At 34.9% G+C, this 13,632-nt stretch overlaps 1 protein-coding gene across 6 annotated transcripts in view; it reads right to left on the bottom strand.

The window, feature by feature from the left end:
* The window catches only part of LOC113230571 (carboxyl-terminal PDZ ligand of neuronal nitric oxide synthase protein), a 206,509-nt gene that overhangs the window by 26,975 nt on the left and 165,902 nt on the right, over nucleotides 1–13,632 (bottom strand). For all 6 annotated transcript variants that reach the window (XM_026464994.1, XM_026464924.1, XM_026464602.1 and 3 more), the window contains exons 6-7: nucleotides 8,438–8,594; nucleotides 6,452–6,612 (exon numbers count right to left, since the gene is read on the bottom strand). In XM_026464994.1, the coding sequence (XP_026320779.1) occupies nucleotides 6,452–6,612; nucleotides 8,438–8,594 (318 nt within the window). The remainder of the gene's footprint in view (nucleotides 1–6,451; nucleotides 6,613–8,437; nucleotides 8,595–13,632) is intronic.

Here is a 13,632-nt window from a genome sequence, read left to right as displayed (position 1 = left end):
AGTCTCCCAAAATTTTATTTCACTATACAAAATAAGGTCTGTTTTTGTGTCCAATGATTGTAACCGAAATTTAATGACCCTTAGGCTTCCATTCTCCCCAACTCCAACTTAATTGCCATTCATTTGACGTCAACTTTGACAGAGGTGTATGTAATATTTATAGTAATATTTTAAAGTAAATAATTTTATATTAAAAACAAAAACAATAAGCAAGTACATAAAACATTCGTACCTATGCGTGCGTGCTTGCTTGCTTGAGTGTATATGTGTATGTGTGTATGCGTGTGTGTGTTATGTATGTGCCGGTCAGTGTATGCTTGGGAACAAGCTTGGGGACAGTGCATTTTTGTAAGTGTACTTTATTACTGACACCTACTTTATATTCCCATAAATTTGAAACTCCATTTATCACAAACCTTTTGATAACAATTTTATTTTGTATTGCTATAGCAAGGTATTTAACAGCTATATATCATTTTAATTAAACGAGTAAATAATAGATATAACCTCGTTATCAAACAAGTGAAATGAAAGAAAAATAAAAAATAAACAACAGAAAATTACATCCACAAAAGTCAAGTAAGACCCTCGGGATACTAAATATATATCGAGAATATTTACTACCGTTTAGGAAGAGAGAAAAAAAAACATAAAATTTCAAAGACTCTGAGATCTACGCAATAATTTCCTTACAATTGCTTACAAAACAAATTACAAACACCGTCAGTCCCTCGCAGTTGCTATTAATTTAACGTCAGTTGACTTTTCTGACGGTCCTCTTGTTTACCGATTCCGGCTCTTAGCTTAGTAAACTGTCAAAACCAATAAATTTTTGCAAGTGGTAAGTGAGGGTTTCTATGCAACCATTTAATTATGATGCGGTTAAACATAACAGAAAAAGCAAGGCTTGTTTTTAGTAATTATTACTGAAAATTTTAATTTCACTTGATGAAATTAAATCTTATAATAATATAACGTAGACCACGAATTCCTAGCCACCAACGTAATATAGACATAAAGTCACGAAGTACAGATTTTCAGCTAGAGCAGAGCTCTGTGCTTTTTGCCTCGGATTACTAGAAACAGCCACAACCTAATTTAAGGGAAGACCTTCCGTTTTCTCGATGTTTTATTACCGTGATATTCAATTGTTTTCGGGGAAATGACTTCACTAGTTTGTTATAATTATTAATAGAAAGATCGAACACTAAGAACAATTCGTTTGATCCGGCTGGGTTTGAAGCAGCGCCTTCAGCATACCGTGGCTGACACTCTCTCAACCCTCGTTACTCAATGAACTATCAAACGTTACGAATTTTTCTACGTGCTTGTTGCAGATCTTTGTTTTTTAACGACTTTTATGTCGGAGCGTTTAGAGTTTGTCTAGGTTTTTTTTACTTGACATTATTACGCGAGGAACATTTTAAGATAGATAGATAGAATACGTTTATTGACTTACCACAAGCACACACAATAATATGAAACAACAAATAGCTAAAGAAAGAAAGATGACAAAAGAAAAAACTCAAAACAAAACATACAATATAACAAAAAGGAATGAAATCAAATAAATATACACAATAAACGATATATATCTACAATTAATTAAAAAGCAAGTTGTGAGTGCTGCAGCAAGCCAAACAGGCCATAGTTCAGTGCAGGTGTTGCCCAAAAGCAACGCACTGATTTTCAGCTATCGCCTAGTGGGTAACGCGAAGTGGTGTATCACAGCAAAAAGCAATGTGTAAGTAATGTGTGTCAGTGTTAACGTGTCGATGGGAGCGTCCGTGGAAGCGTACAGGTGTGGCAAGCATGAAATTTCAAAAACCAACTAAAAAAAAATATATATAACAAAAAAAAAATATTATAAATTTTACAAATTGGTGTTTTTTGGAAGCCCTCGCCATACAAAGCGCTACAAATTATCTAACTTTTGCCTCTCAAAAATAACTTCCCTCAAATACTTTTTGAAGGTGGACTTAGATTGAAGAATTGAATTGAATTGAAGAATAGAATTGAAGATGAGGTTGAACATTAGCGACCGTACTTTTATAATAAAACTGTATGACAGATGCTACGTCTTCCATCGGATTTTCTCTACAAATATTATAATGCCAAATATTTTATATGTAAAACAATGCAAGCAAAAAGTATGATAGACAAATAAGAAGAACAATATTTTAAACAGTGGCGTGCGTGTCTTTGTGTAAGTTGTGATTTGTATGTGTGTTTATAGTAGTATGTTTACGTGTGTATATATACATGTCGGTGGGCGCACATACACTTAAAGGACTTCCTGCAATAAAAAATTTGAGTTAAGTCACATCCCCGAATAAGCATTTTTACCTGTAAGAGTATTCTGTGTGTATGTATATACCTAAACGTGTTCACAATAACTTGGTAATTAAGTCCTCCGTTTCATAGTTGAGTTTCTGCATAAAGTCATTTAGTGTAAAATGGAAAGATATACACTAGAACCTTGTTTATTTATTTATTATACACTCAGGAACTGCGGACATAGTACTGTCTATTCGCAAGAGAATTTTAAGTTATTGTAATATTACTTGCATACATTCTAAAATTTGTAGCGTATCACGTATCACAATTAATGAACTCGATATTGGTACCTACCATAGATATTATATTATACATATATGGGTTCCTACCTGCATATTTGGGCATCTATTACTAGACTCGCTCAGGGGTGTCGAGTCAATTTCTATTTTCTAAATGCTTTTATTATTTTTCATGTCAAGTTATCCAGGAAACTTTTGAGATGCCAGACCTGTTACTTAACTCTAAATAACCCTCGGTTGTTCTATAAAACACCTCGTATCGTAATGGGCATTTAGCACGTAAATCGAATGAATATCTTAAACAGTTTCAATAGAGAATTGCAATGTATTCAAAATACATAGATAGTTTGAAGACCTACGCAATACCACCACAGTAGATCATCGTCTAATAGTTCGCTGGACATATGAATTATGGACATTTGAGTTTGTTAAACATTGCTTCATTTCGCTATTTAGTTTGGAAACAAAAGCGTCTGTTAAAAAACCGTGTTTTGAAAAAGTGTTTGTTTTTGTTATGTTAGATATCGTTATCGATTTTTTAAATATTGTTTAGAGTTAACGCATGTATGAATTGTGTCGGTGTTCGAGTTTGTTGCACAAACCGTAAGCAATGAGGACATTATCAAAGGCCGGAACTTATCAGTGGACGTCGCGACCACTTCTAATTTTTATCGCCAGCCAGTCTTTGAAGTCATACTCGGTTCAAGATACCTAAAGTTCGTCTTTTGTTGTTTCCTTTGGACAATGTGAAAATTGTTGGACAATGCATAAAAATGTCTGATAAAAAATTTGAGTAATTAGGTTATCGCGATTGCTAAACATTGGATTGTAAGTCAATAGATACGAAAGTATATTTTTGAATCACGTATATTCATTTGTCTTTTAAAAAAACCAACGACATTGAAACGCTAGTTTGTTAGAAAAAGGCAATGTACCTACCAGGGTACTCAGAAAATTTTGCTAAAAAAAGTTTTTTTATATGAAATACTGGCCAATTATGATTTATTTTGAAAATACGTTTATTTACTGGTAAAAATCATAATGTTTCTATTTCTAATTTCCCTCTACATTTTCTTTCACGAGCTAATTTGAAACATAAGTGTCTCATGAAAAATGGGTCTGCGTCAAGTTTCGTCAGTAAAACCGGACGAATCGTTTGATAGACTTCAGCCGGCCTTGGTGGATTAATGCTATTTTGATTTCATAAGGGAACACCAGATACCCCGTAAAAAAAACTAGCAATCAAAGTCTTCTATGCGCTCTCATTTAATTTTGGTAGGCGTTGGTTCGATTTGAAACAGCCAAACCGTCGAATGGCGTTTCGTTTCTGGGGGTCTACTCTCGATCTCCGTCTGAAACAATTACTGCCAAATAAGCAACACTTGACCAAATGAAAAGACGCGTGATGCGAATGAAGCTTCGTACTTGATACTTGTCTTTTAATTTTGTCGAATATTACTTATTTGACAGTAATTGTTTCCGACGAATGTCGGACGCAGATCGAGAGTAGACCCCCTGAACCATATTGACAAATCCAAGATTCATAACCTGTAATAATATCGTAAACGCACCGAGTCGAGCCTGCTTCAAACTTAGCAATCATGTTACGGCACCATTCCACACGGGCTGCTTCTGAGCATCGGTGAGATTGAGTGGCACCCAAACCAAGCTCCTCTCGTGAAGATGCTCGTGAACACTTCCCGATCCGATCTATAATACGCGCTGAATGTCTGTATTCATATGTGATTCGCTTATTCTCCTCAATTAAATATTTCACTGCTTAAAATTCATTATAAACGGTACGTGGTAGAAGAGTCTTAAACTTTTGTGTCACTCCCCTTACAACTCTGATTTGGCACCAAGTGACTTCTTTCTATTTCTTAAAATAAGAAATAAATTCAAAGGGACACAGTTTTCTGCGCCGGAGTATACAATAGCAACGTTCGAATAGGCAGTAAGAGGTGTCTGAGGCGGACTAGAAAATGTATTTCAAAAATTGGTTCACCATGAAACATTGCGTAAACACGGTAGAGTCCTTTGAAAATATTTAATTTAAAAAATTATACCCATAAAACCGTTTTTTTCTGTTTCGCAAAACTTTCTGAGTGCTTATATGTGAATCAGATCCGAAAAATTAGTTTCATTTCCTAAACATTTTGACTTTTAAAAGTATTTTTTTGAAGTGTTTTGTTGTGTTTGTTTCAATTATTAAGGAACTCTTATCGCTAGAAGAGGGGAACAATAATAAATTCAAAGCCTTTCTCTGTGTATTCGGGTGCTTCTTTGTCTATCTACTGTATCGTAGTTTCCATATGGATGGACTGAACTCAAAGCGATTTTTATTATTTGAAGGTTAATTTAATCGACATGGTTCTTAGCTATATTTGATGATCATCTGTTCTGCTGTTTAAAGATCTTCATCTGTTTTCTAATTTGGTACAGGGATCTCAGTGATAACATGAATATTTATTTTATTTCCACTTGTCCGATCCAATTGAAATTTGGTATGGGTACTATGGAAATCCGACGACATTATAATAAAATGTGGTGACTTTAATCTGATGCTCAACCAGGACAGACTGCAGACTACTCAACTACATAGGGTGCGTTCCCATTATATTCGTAACGTTTTATTTATCGTTGGACGACTGTCGCGTCTAGCCTGTTCCCATATCACGACTGTCTGCCGTGACTTTGTCGTGGACGTTTATATTATCGTTGAACGAATATCGTGTCAAGCTGTTCCCACGACGGTCGTTCTAGCTTTTCCCATTGACTAGACAGTCTGTCGTCGTAACGTCAAAAAGTCGTGAACGACAGTTAATCGTGTTGTTCTATATGTGAACAACTTCATTTAAATATACACGCCACGTCACTTTAAACTGCACGACTATCGCGGTACCTTCAATGAACACTGAGCCAACTTTATGTTTTGGTCATCTTCTGTTATTTTTGTAAATAGCTATATTTATTTACTAATACTATATTCCTCGAATTTTTTAGAAAACAAAAAACAAAACTCGAAAACAAAAGCAAAAAAAACAAATTTTATACAAAAAAGACAAAAAACAAAAAACAAAATAAAAACAGAACAGGTCCAAAACGTGGGCGTAGTGTTAATTGGAGGTGTCGATCTGTCGTCACGACATAATGGGGACGCACCCTTACAGTAGAACTATGGTGTTTGGACTAATTAAATTCATCTAGATTGTTAGCTTACGGATGGATAACATAATTGACTTTTTGGTGTACATTGTTTTGTACCGGAGGGTTTAAAAAAACAATACGTTTAGTGACTGTATTAATTAGCTAAATAATTATGATTCTATACAGTTGGGGAGAAGAGTAATAGCTGAAAAAGAGTCTATTAAATGACCTTAACATTTCATCATTGTTTTTATATTAAGTGTGATTAATCGGAAATTATCATTAATCATTATTAATAATTGCCGAAATTCGAGGTAAAAGTAATACATTAATTACTTTTACCAGTGATTATTAATAATTAACCCTAAGTACTGATAATTGTAATTAATTTTCAGTTTTATGTTGTTTACAAATATAATATCGCAAGCAGGAATTAACCTTTCGGGTACAAATATTACTCAATGGAAAGCAACAGCAGCCAGAACCGAACCTGTTTGCCTTTTTGAGCTGTTTCGGCCCCCTTTATGTTAGGTTAGTATACGAAAAAGCTTAACGTGTTGCGGCAAGAGTTATTTCTTTGCGTTTTTTCATTTGCAATTGCACTGGCGAGATTTATTATTATTATCGAAGAGAGTAGTGAATTATTAATAATGACCGGTTATTATTAATAATTATCAAATTAATTACACTTATCGTAACACATGCTCAATACTCAATACCATACATACCAGTGGTGATTTTTTACCGCCGTCCTTCCTCGGTGGTGGAGGCAACAAGTCAAGGTGTTTTGGTCGGGAAGGTTCTTCGCCGCCAACAGCGCCTTCTTCCACAGCAATTTTTGAAGCAGAAACAGCACCTGACTCCGAAGCACCGCATTCTGATGCTCCTTCTGCCGATTATAATTATTATTGCTACTTTTACTAATAAAAATTTGCTGTAGAATTAGTGAGGTATCATAATCATATGAAAGTCGTCAGAAGGCTTGATAAAATTGAAGAAATGAAATAAATTACTCGAATACCTGGAAAACACATTATGGGATGTAAATTTGGAAAATGCTTGCAAAAACCGCACTGTAGACGTATATTGACATTGGCACAGTAGTATTATGTAAACTAAGGTGTAGGGACGTAAAATTATGACGTACTTCATCAAACCAGCTGTTACCCGTTGCGTTGTATGTCATAAAACTATACATAAAAGCTAATTATATCCCACCCACACGGATGAGAAAAGAGAAATAGATGTTAGGTAAGATGTGGCGATTTAACGTAAACCTTTAACCGTTTCTGTCTATAATTATTAGTTGAATGTTTATTTTGTATGCTTTTCTGTTATTATTTGTTGGTTGAGATGAAATGGCATAATACATGGTTTCTTTTAATAGAAACCATGTATTACTTTAGTTTTGTTATTTTCGGAAATTGACGCAGTATTTTACTTCTTTATCATCACAATCTATAAAGTAATTGATGGAAGTTTTCATAGTTATTTTTGAAAGTTGTGGAATAAAAGCTGTTCATCAAAAATAACCCACAACGATATTGTGACACTTGTTATTTGAATTGAACGTTGAATGAACTGCTTTTCCAGAATATTTCAAAATCTCCAATTACAAGGTGAAAATTGTGGTTATGTAGGCCGCGTGTAAATCAGCAGTTTGTTTCGTACCTTCATAGAACTTGTTATTTCAACACTAAAATTTTATTAGCTGTTTACCTGCCGCAAAATATCAATTTATTGCAAGGTATGACTTTTCTACGGTCTTTAATTCTTGTTGCCAAATGGTCAGTGTTAAAATGAATGATTAAACAAGCATTTCGAAATGAGAACTATAATTAGAAGCCTAGAAAATGCTGATATGATTTCAGCAACCACAACACTAACGCATCGTGTGAATGAAAGTGTTCAAAAGCAATAAGATAAAAAAAAACACCGTTTTTTCACATTTCGTCTGATTTTATGTTTTTATTTACATGTAAGACGTTTCCACTTGAAAACACACGAGTCTTGCTCGTAATGTGTTTTCCTGAGAAAAAAAAGTTACAAGAATGTAATTCAGTCAGTACAAGCCCTCTAATGTCGTTGACGATTCACGTTTATTAATAATCTAGATAAGCATTCAAAAAGATCACATCCAAATACATATTGTATTCATGTTTTACCATTCGCTCTTATATTGTCACATTTCGCTATTGCTAATTTCGCATCAGCAAAGAATTTCACAAAGCATATGGAACGAGCAATAGACAGCCTGTCACGTACAGTTGCGTGGTACACTGGTCGTCGTGCTTGCTAATTGGATTGTTCACTCAATGCACTTGATGTGGATCATCTCCAAGTAAACTGTCGACTAACCGTTTCTACCCGAATGCATTCATTGGGCATCTACGTCGTAACGTAGAGTATAAAAGTCCACCAAATTAATATTTCATACTAGGGGACGAGGGCGAGACTTTTAAGTAAATAAGGAAAAAAGTCAGGGATTGTGTTTATCTGCAGAATAGCGGTTACGTGACGGTGAAAAAGGCCCCTTGGCCGTACTCAGGAGCGACAACGGTGGCGACGCTTGCGAAACGTGTCGGATATCTTATAAAATTCGGTACCGTCGGCAAACGCCATCGTTGCCGCTTTTCCAGAAAACTGTAAGAAACGTGTAAGTTTAGAACTACTTTTTGTTGATTCGGTTACGGATTTGCGGGTTGACATCAGACCTTTGGAGGCAGCTACGTCACTCGTTCGTTCAGTGGGAACTGGCTCGTCGATGGCTGATGAAGTGGACGGCACTGGTTGTTCCGGCATGTTTACTTGCATCTTGTGGCATACTTCAAATGCCTGGCCTACGGTACGCACGATTCTCATTGCCTGGCTCTATAACATAGAAGAAAACGACATTTTTAATAACTTAGTTTTATTACATTTAAAAAGAAAAGAGCGGGTCAATCCAGTGGAAGAATGGTTGCTCTCAAATTGAAAAAGAGTTCGGCAGTTCGTACCAATGTACCTATGGATCTTATTTGTAAGTTTTGTACGGTTAGGAATGTTTAGTAACAATTTCTCTATTGTAATACATAATAGTATAACTAATGTTACACTGTTATGAATAAAATTATAATGATTTACTATTTCTTAAAGGAAATTAAAATGTCTGTAATAAATTTAAAGGACGTTGTTTATACAAGGCCATTTATATATTATCTTGCAATTCAAACAGTTGAAGGGAATAAACGAGAGGGGTAGACAATTTCATTCGCAGATCTTTCAGCTATATGAAAAATGTAATATAACAATACGGAATATCTTATATAAACTCACGGTTATACATAGAGGGTACGTTTTATCGTGAGTTTACCAGTGATAAAAACAGACATAACTGGTTTAAAGCTGGTTACAAAAGATGTCATAACAAATCCGGTGTAACCTATACCAGGTATAATGGAAATAAAGGTAGCTTCGAGTGATATATACAAAAGGGGGATAAACAGACTGTGGCGTGGGAGGTGACATGTGTTTAATTAATGTTCTCTCATTCTTTGGACGATGGATGAAAAGAGATTATTTACACAACGATATTTTGCAATCTTCAAAGTGGCGCTCGTGAAAAATCAAAAGCGTCAAATGTAGGATTTCATTGAGCTTCCCACGCGACAGCAAAATTACGCTAGCGGACGAAATGATTTTTCAACGAAAAACTGTCAATACGTAGCGACAGAATTAGGCGTACAATTTTTAATAATTTGTAATTTTACATTCACTGGCAAAGGTCCATATTAAAATGTTTTATTTAAGTAAATTATAAAACAGATTAATATTTTATAGTAGCGGTGCTATTTTCTAATGGGCTATATATAGCAGGTGTAATAATTAAACAAAAAAATAATAATTTTGATGATTTAAATATAATAATAATAAAAATAAATAAAATTAATTTGTACTCTCATAAAAACAACAAACATAAAAAATACAGGTTGATCGATAATGGTGCTGCGAGACGGATCAAGAAAATTCGTGAAAGGTTTTACTTTTCATCCCTACACTACCGTCTTGTAGGCTATATTATAACATTGATTGAAGTTATACTAAACGATAGGACATTCTATTGATATCGTCTAGAAATTAGTACAGAATTCAGGTTATATAGAGCGTACGTGTTTGCTTCTACGGTAATCGAATATAAGAATTATTATAAGTGCAATAGTGTGCGTCGTGTACACTGGTTGGCCGCGCGCCAGGGTCAAAACACGGTGTGCATTTCCAGAAACAGTGATACGACGTACACACCATACAATTCCCGTCACTCAAATGGATTATTTAAAAATGGTCTAATTTAATTGACAGTCGGTGAATATATCTCATGTTTAAAATTCCTGACGTCTTCTTACATTTTCCAAACGTACCTACCTATTTCTCAATATTACCGCCCACGTTTAATAATTTATCAGTCCAACACGATTGATATCTATATGAAGAAAAGTTGTTTAAATGTTTTTAATGATTTAACTATTTACAACTTACAAACATTGATACTTATAATTGGTTTTGAAAACTTTCCGTATAAATAAATATCCTATTCCATCCTTAATAAATAATCTGAACAGACTTCGCTCTCATAATGGGTTTTAGCATATCAATCTATTGTTTGATGGGAAGCTGGTCTGTATTGAAGTTTACGTTTAAACGTCAAATTTGGATAATATTGGCCCTACCATGTTGTTTTCTTCAGCGTAAACTAAAAAAGACATCAACGTCGTGTTTGACATTTCTTTAATTAATTTCACGTAGCCCCTTGGAGACGCGTTAGTTTAAGTCATGTGCATACGTATTGGATCAATGTCCTTTGTGATTATATAACCAACTATAACATAAGATTATAATTTGTTCGTCCTGCCTAACATACCTACTAACATTTGTCTATATATATTGTTTTCTGTCCATTTCAGGCAATTCAACAGCTCTGCAGCTTCAAAATTTAAACTTTAATAAGTAAGTATTTTGTATATCACATTGTGACACAGTAATCACTGAATAGCAGAGTCTACAGAAGCCCTTACAATTACTAAGCGGAAAACTCGATACTGGCGAAATCTAAAGGGTACCGCCATTAAGCAAAAAGAAGGAGACGCATTTCAGTCTGGTTGTTGACTTGATGGACACTCGTCATTTAAAACCATTCTGATGCTGATCCTTTTTGCAGCTGGGAATTTGAGTAGGCAACAGTACAAAGTTTCTTTGGTTAGTACGTCGAAACTTTATAATATAAAATAATACAATTTAGAAAATGTGTGGTTGATAATTATATCAATACCTGTAAAGGGCCCGAAACGTTGTTTTGTTTGGAAAAAACCAATATACGCGATTTAAATCCGGAAAAATAGCTTCATTTCTTATGTGTAAAAATCGAGAAAACCTAAGAATGGTATTTATATTTGTTGCTATGTGTTATATTTTAATTATTTGTAACTGAAAGAATCTGAATTTAACTACTTGGTCAAAGAAATGTTATTGGCATCCAGAAAAAGTTTGATTAACTATATTAATAGTATTTCTTTTTATATTTACATCAGGCCTGTAGCGACAAAATTAAGTAATAAGTGTAAATATTTTTTAATCGACTTCGAAAAAAGGGGGAAGTTCTCTATTCGACTGTACGTTCTTTTTTTGTACGTATATTACGCGATAACTCGTAAAATCGCGATAACCGATTTTGATGATTCTTTTTTTTTGGAAAGTGGGTACCTCAGTAGTGGTACCATTTAAATTTGAAGAATATATTCCACCTCTAAGAGTGGCAAACTAGGGGATAAATGACTTTTGAGGTCAGTTTTTTTATTACACTGTACTGTGATTATTCAGTCCGTATTGCACTGACTTACATCTAAACTCTTTGTCATCACCTGTCTTGTATGACATGTTTAAAAGGTACAGAATTAAAATATACCACTACTACATATATTAATAACTCTTTGAACCAAATTTGCAAGTATTCAAAACGGTTCTCTATGAATAGAATGTTATCAAGTCTATACTCACCGAACTCTACTGTTCGAGTAGCTAAGTTTATCGAGTACAACAATACATCATAATATATATATTATGTATCAAGGTCCGCTCGGATAATACATAAAGAGAATTGTTGAGATAAAATAAGTTTGAAGCTGAGTGATGGACTACCGTATTGACTAGACTTTACATTCATTACATATGGTTTTTATATAGAGGAATTTCACAACTTTAGCAAAGTGCTAAATTGAACATTCAATGACCCAATAATGAGTGAAGTAGCAATCTTTACTGACATCAAATACGGCAATAGAGAAAGAAATGTTTTGGAACCCTACATCTAGTAGTAAAAAAGTAAATATTCTACTAAAATAAGAAATAGGTGTAATCAAATGGTAATGGTAATTGGCTGCCCAAACGTAAACATATTTATGAAAATATTTTACATTCTTCCCCCGTTAACACCTGGAAATTCCTAAAATCCATTGGTGTAGGTAAACCGCAAAGTTCGTACAGTATAACTTCTTCCTTTTCCTTAAGTGAGCTGAATACTCACTTTGCCAAAACTACAACTTTAGACACCAACACCAAACAACAAAGTATTGCATTTATTAGAGCACTGCCCAAAATTTCAAATTCTGTTTTTATTTTCACCTCAGTTACTGAAGATGAGATCAGGAAAGTGGTTTTGTCAATCAAATCTAATGCTATTGGGCACGATGACGTAAGTAGAATTATGGTAATGTGTATTTTAGAATGTATACTACCTATTATCACGCACGTAGTTAATTTTTCGATGATGACTGGGGCTTTTCCTTCTCTATGGCGAATCCCTCCCTCTCCGAATTTAATCCCTCTTCTAAAATTTACTAACCCCAGTCTCAATTCTTCCTTATCTTTCTAAAGTCTTAGAGGCACAAACAATTGTCTGTTTATGTTTACTCAAACAATATCCTTTCTCCATTTCAATCAGGTTTTCGACCAGGTCATAGTACTTCTACTGCCTTGCTAAAGATTGTTGAGGATGAAGGAGGGGCATGGACTGTACTCTACTTACTGTGCTGGTCCTAATTGACTTCTCCGATGCATTCAACGTCGTTGATCATGACCTTCTCCTTGCTACCTTAGACCACCTAAACATCTCTTCAACGGCAGCTCAATGGTTCCCTTCTTATCTCCGCGATCGCCAACAAGCGATTCGTATTGTTCGCTCGTTCTCAGAATGGTGTAAACTCATTTCCAGGGTACCTCAGGGCGGAATTCTCTCTCCTCTCTTGTTTTCTATTTTCATAAATCTGATTAGTCCAGCATCAAATGTTCTTACCACCTGTATGCCGACGACTTGTAGCTTTATACCGAGGTTAATGTCGGTGGCACCAGTGATGCAATTGTATTAATTAATAATGACCTTCATCGCGTCTCGGTTTGGTCCCAAAGGTTTGGTATCAACGTCAAGTCTTCCAAGTGTCAAGTCATCCTTGGAAGCTCACGCCTTTTTTCGTCTTGTGATACGTCGTGCGTGCCACCAATAATGTTTGAGAACATAGTGATTCCTCTGTCAAATCAGGTAAAGAATCTGGGACTTATTATTGACGCAGGCCTTACGTGGGATTCCCAGGTGTCTGACGTTTGTCGTAGGGTTACAGACACACTAAGGGTCGTATTCTAGAACTCTACTCAATGCTCAAGTCAGGATTGCAATTGAAACACAAGCACTGGAAATACGACCCTAATGGCACGGACTTGAGTATGATTTCTAGTGCTTTAAATCATACTCAAATCCTGACTTGAGCATTGAGTAGAGTTCTAGAATACGACCCTAAGAGCTCTATACAGGTTTAAGAACTGTCTTCCAATTAAAGCCAAAACTCTCGTTGTTCAAGCTCTAGTGTTGCCTGTGATTGATTAT

Source organism: Hyposmocoma kahamanoa, unplaced genomic scaffold, assembly GCF_003589595.1.
Source record: "Hyposmocoma kahamanoa isolate Upper Pololo Valley unplaced genomic scaffold, ASM358959v1 100021, whole genome shotgun sequence".
NCBI classification, from domain to species: Eukaryota; Metazoa; Arthropoda; class Insecta; order Lepidoptera; family Cosmopterigidae; genus Hyposmocoma; species Hyposmocoma kahamanoa.
This window is presented reverse-complemented; position numbering and strand designations above follow the sequence as displayed.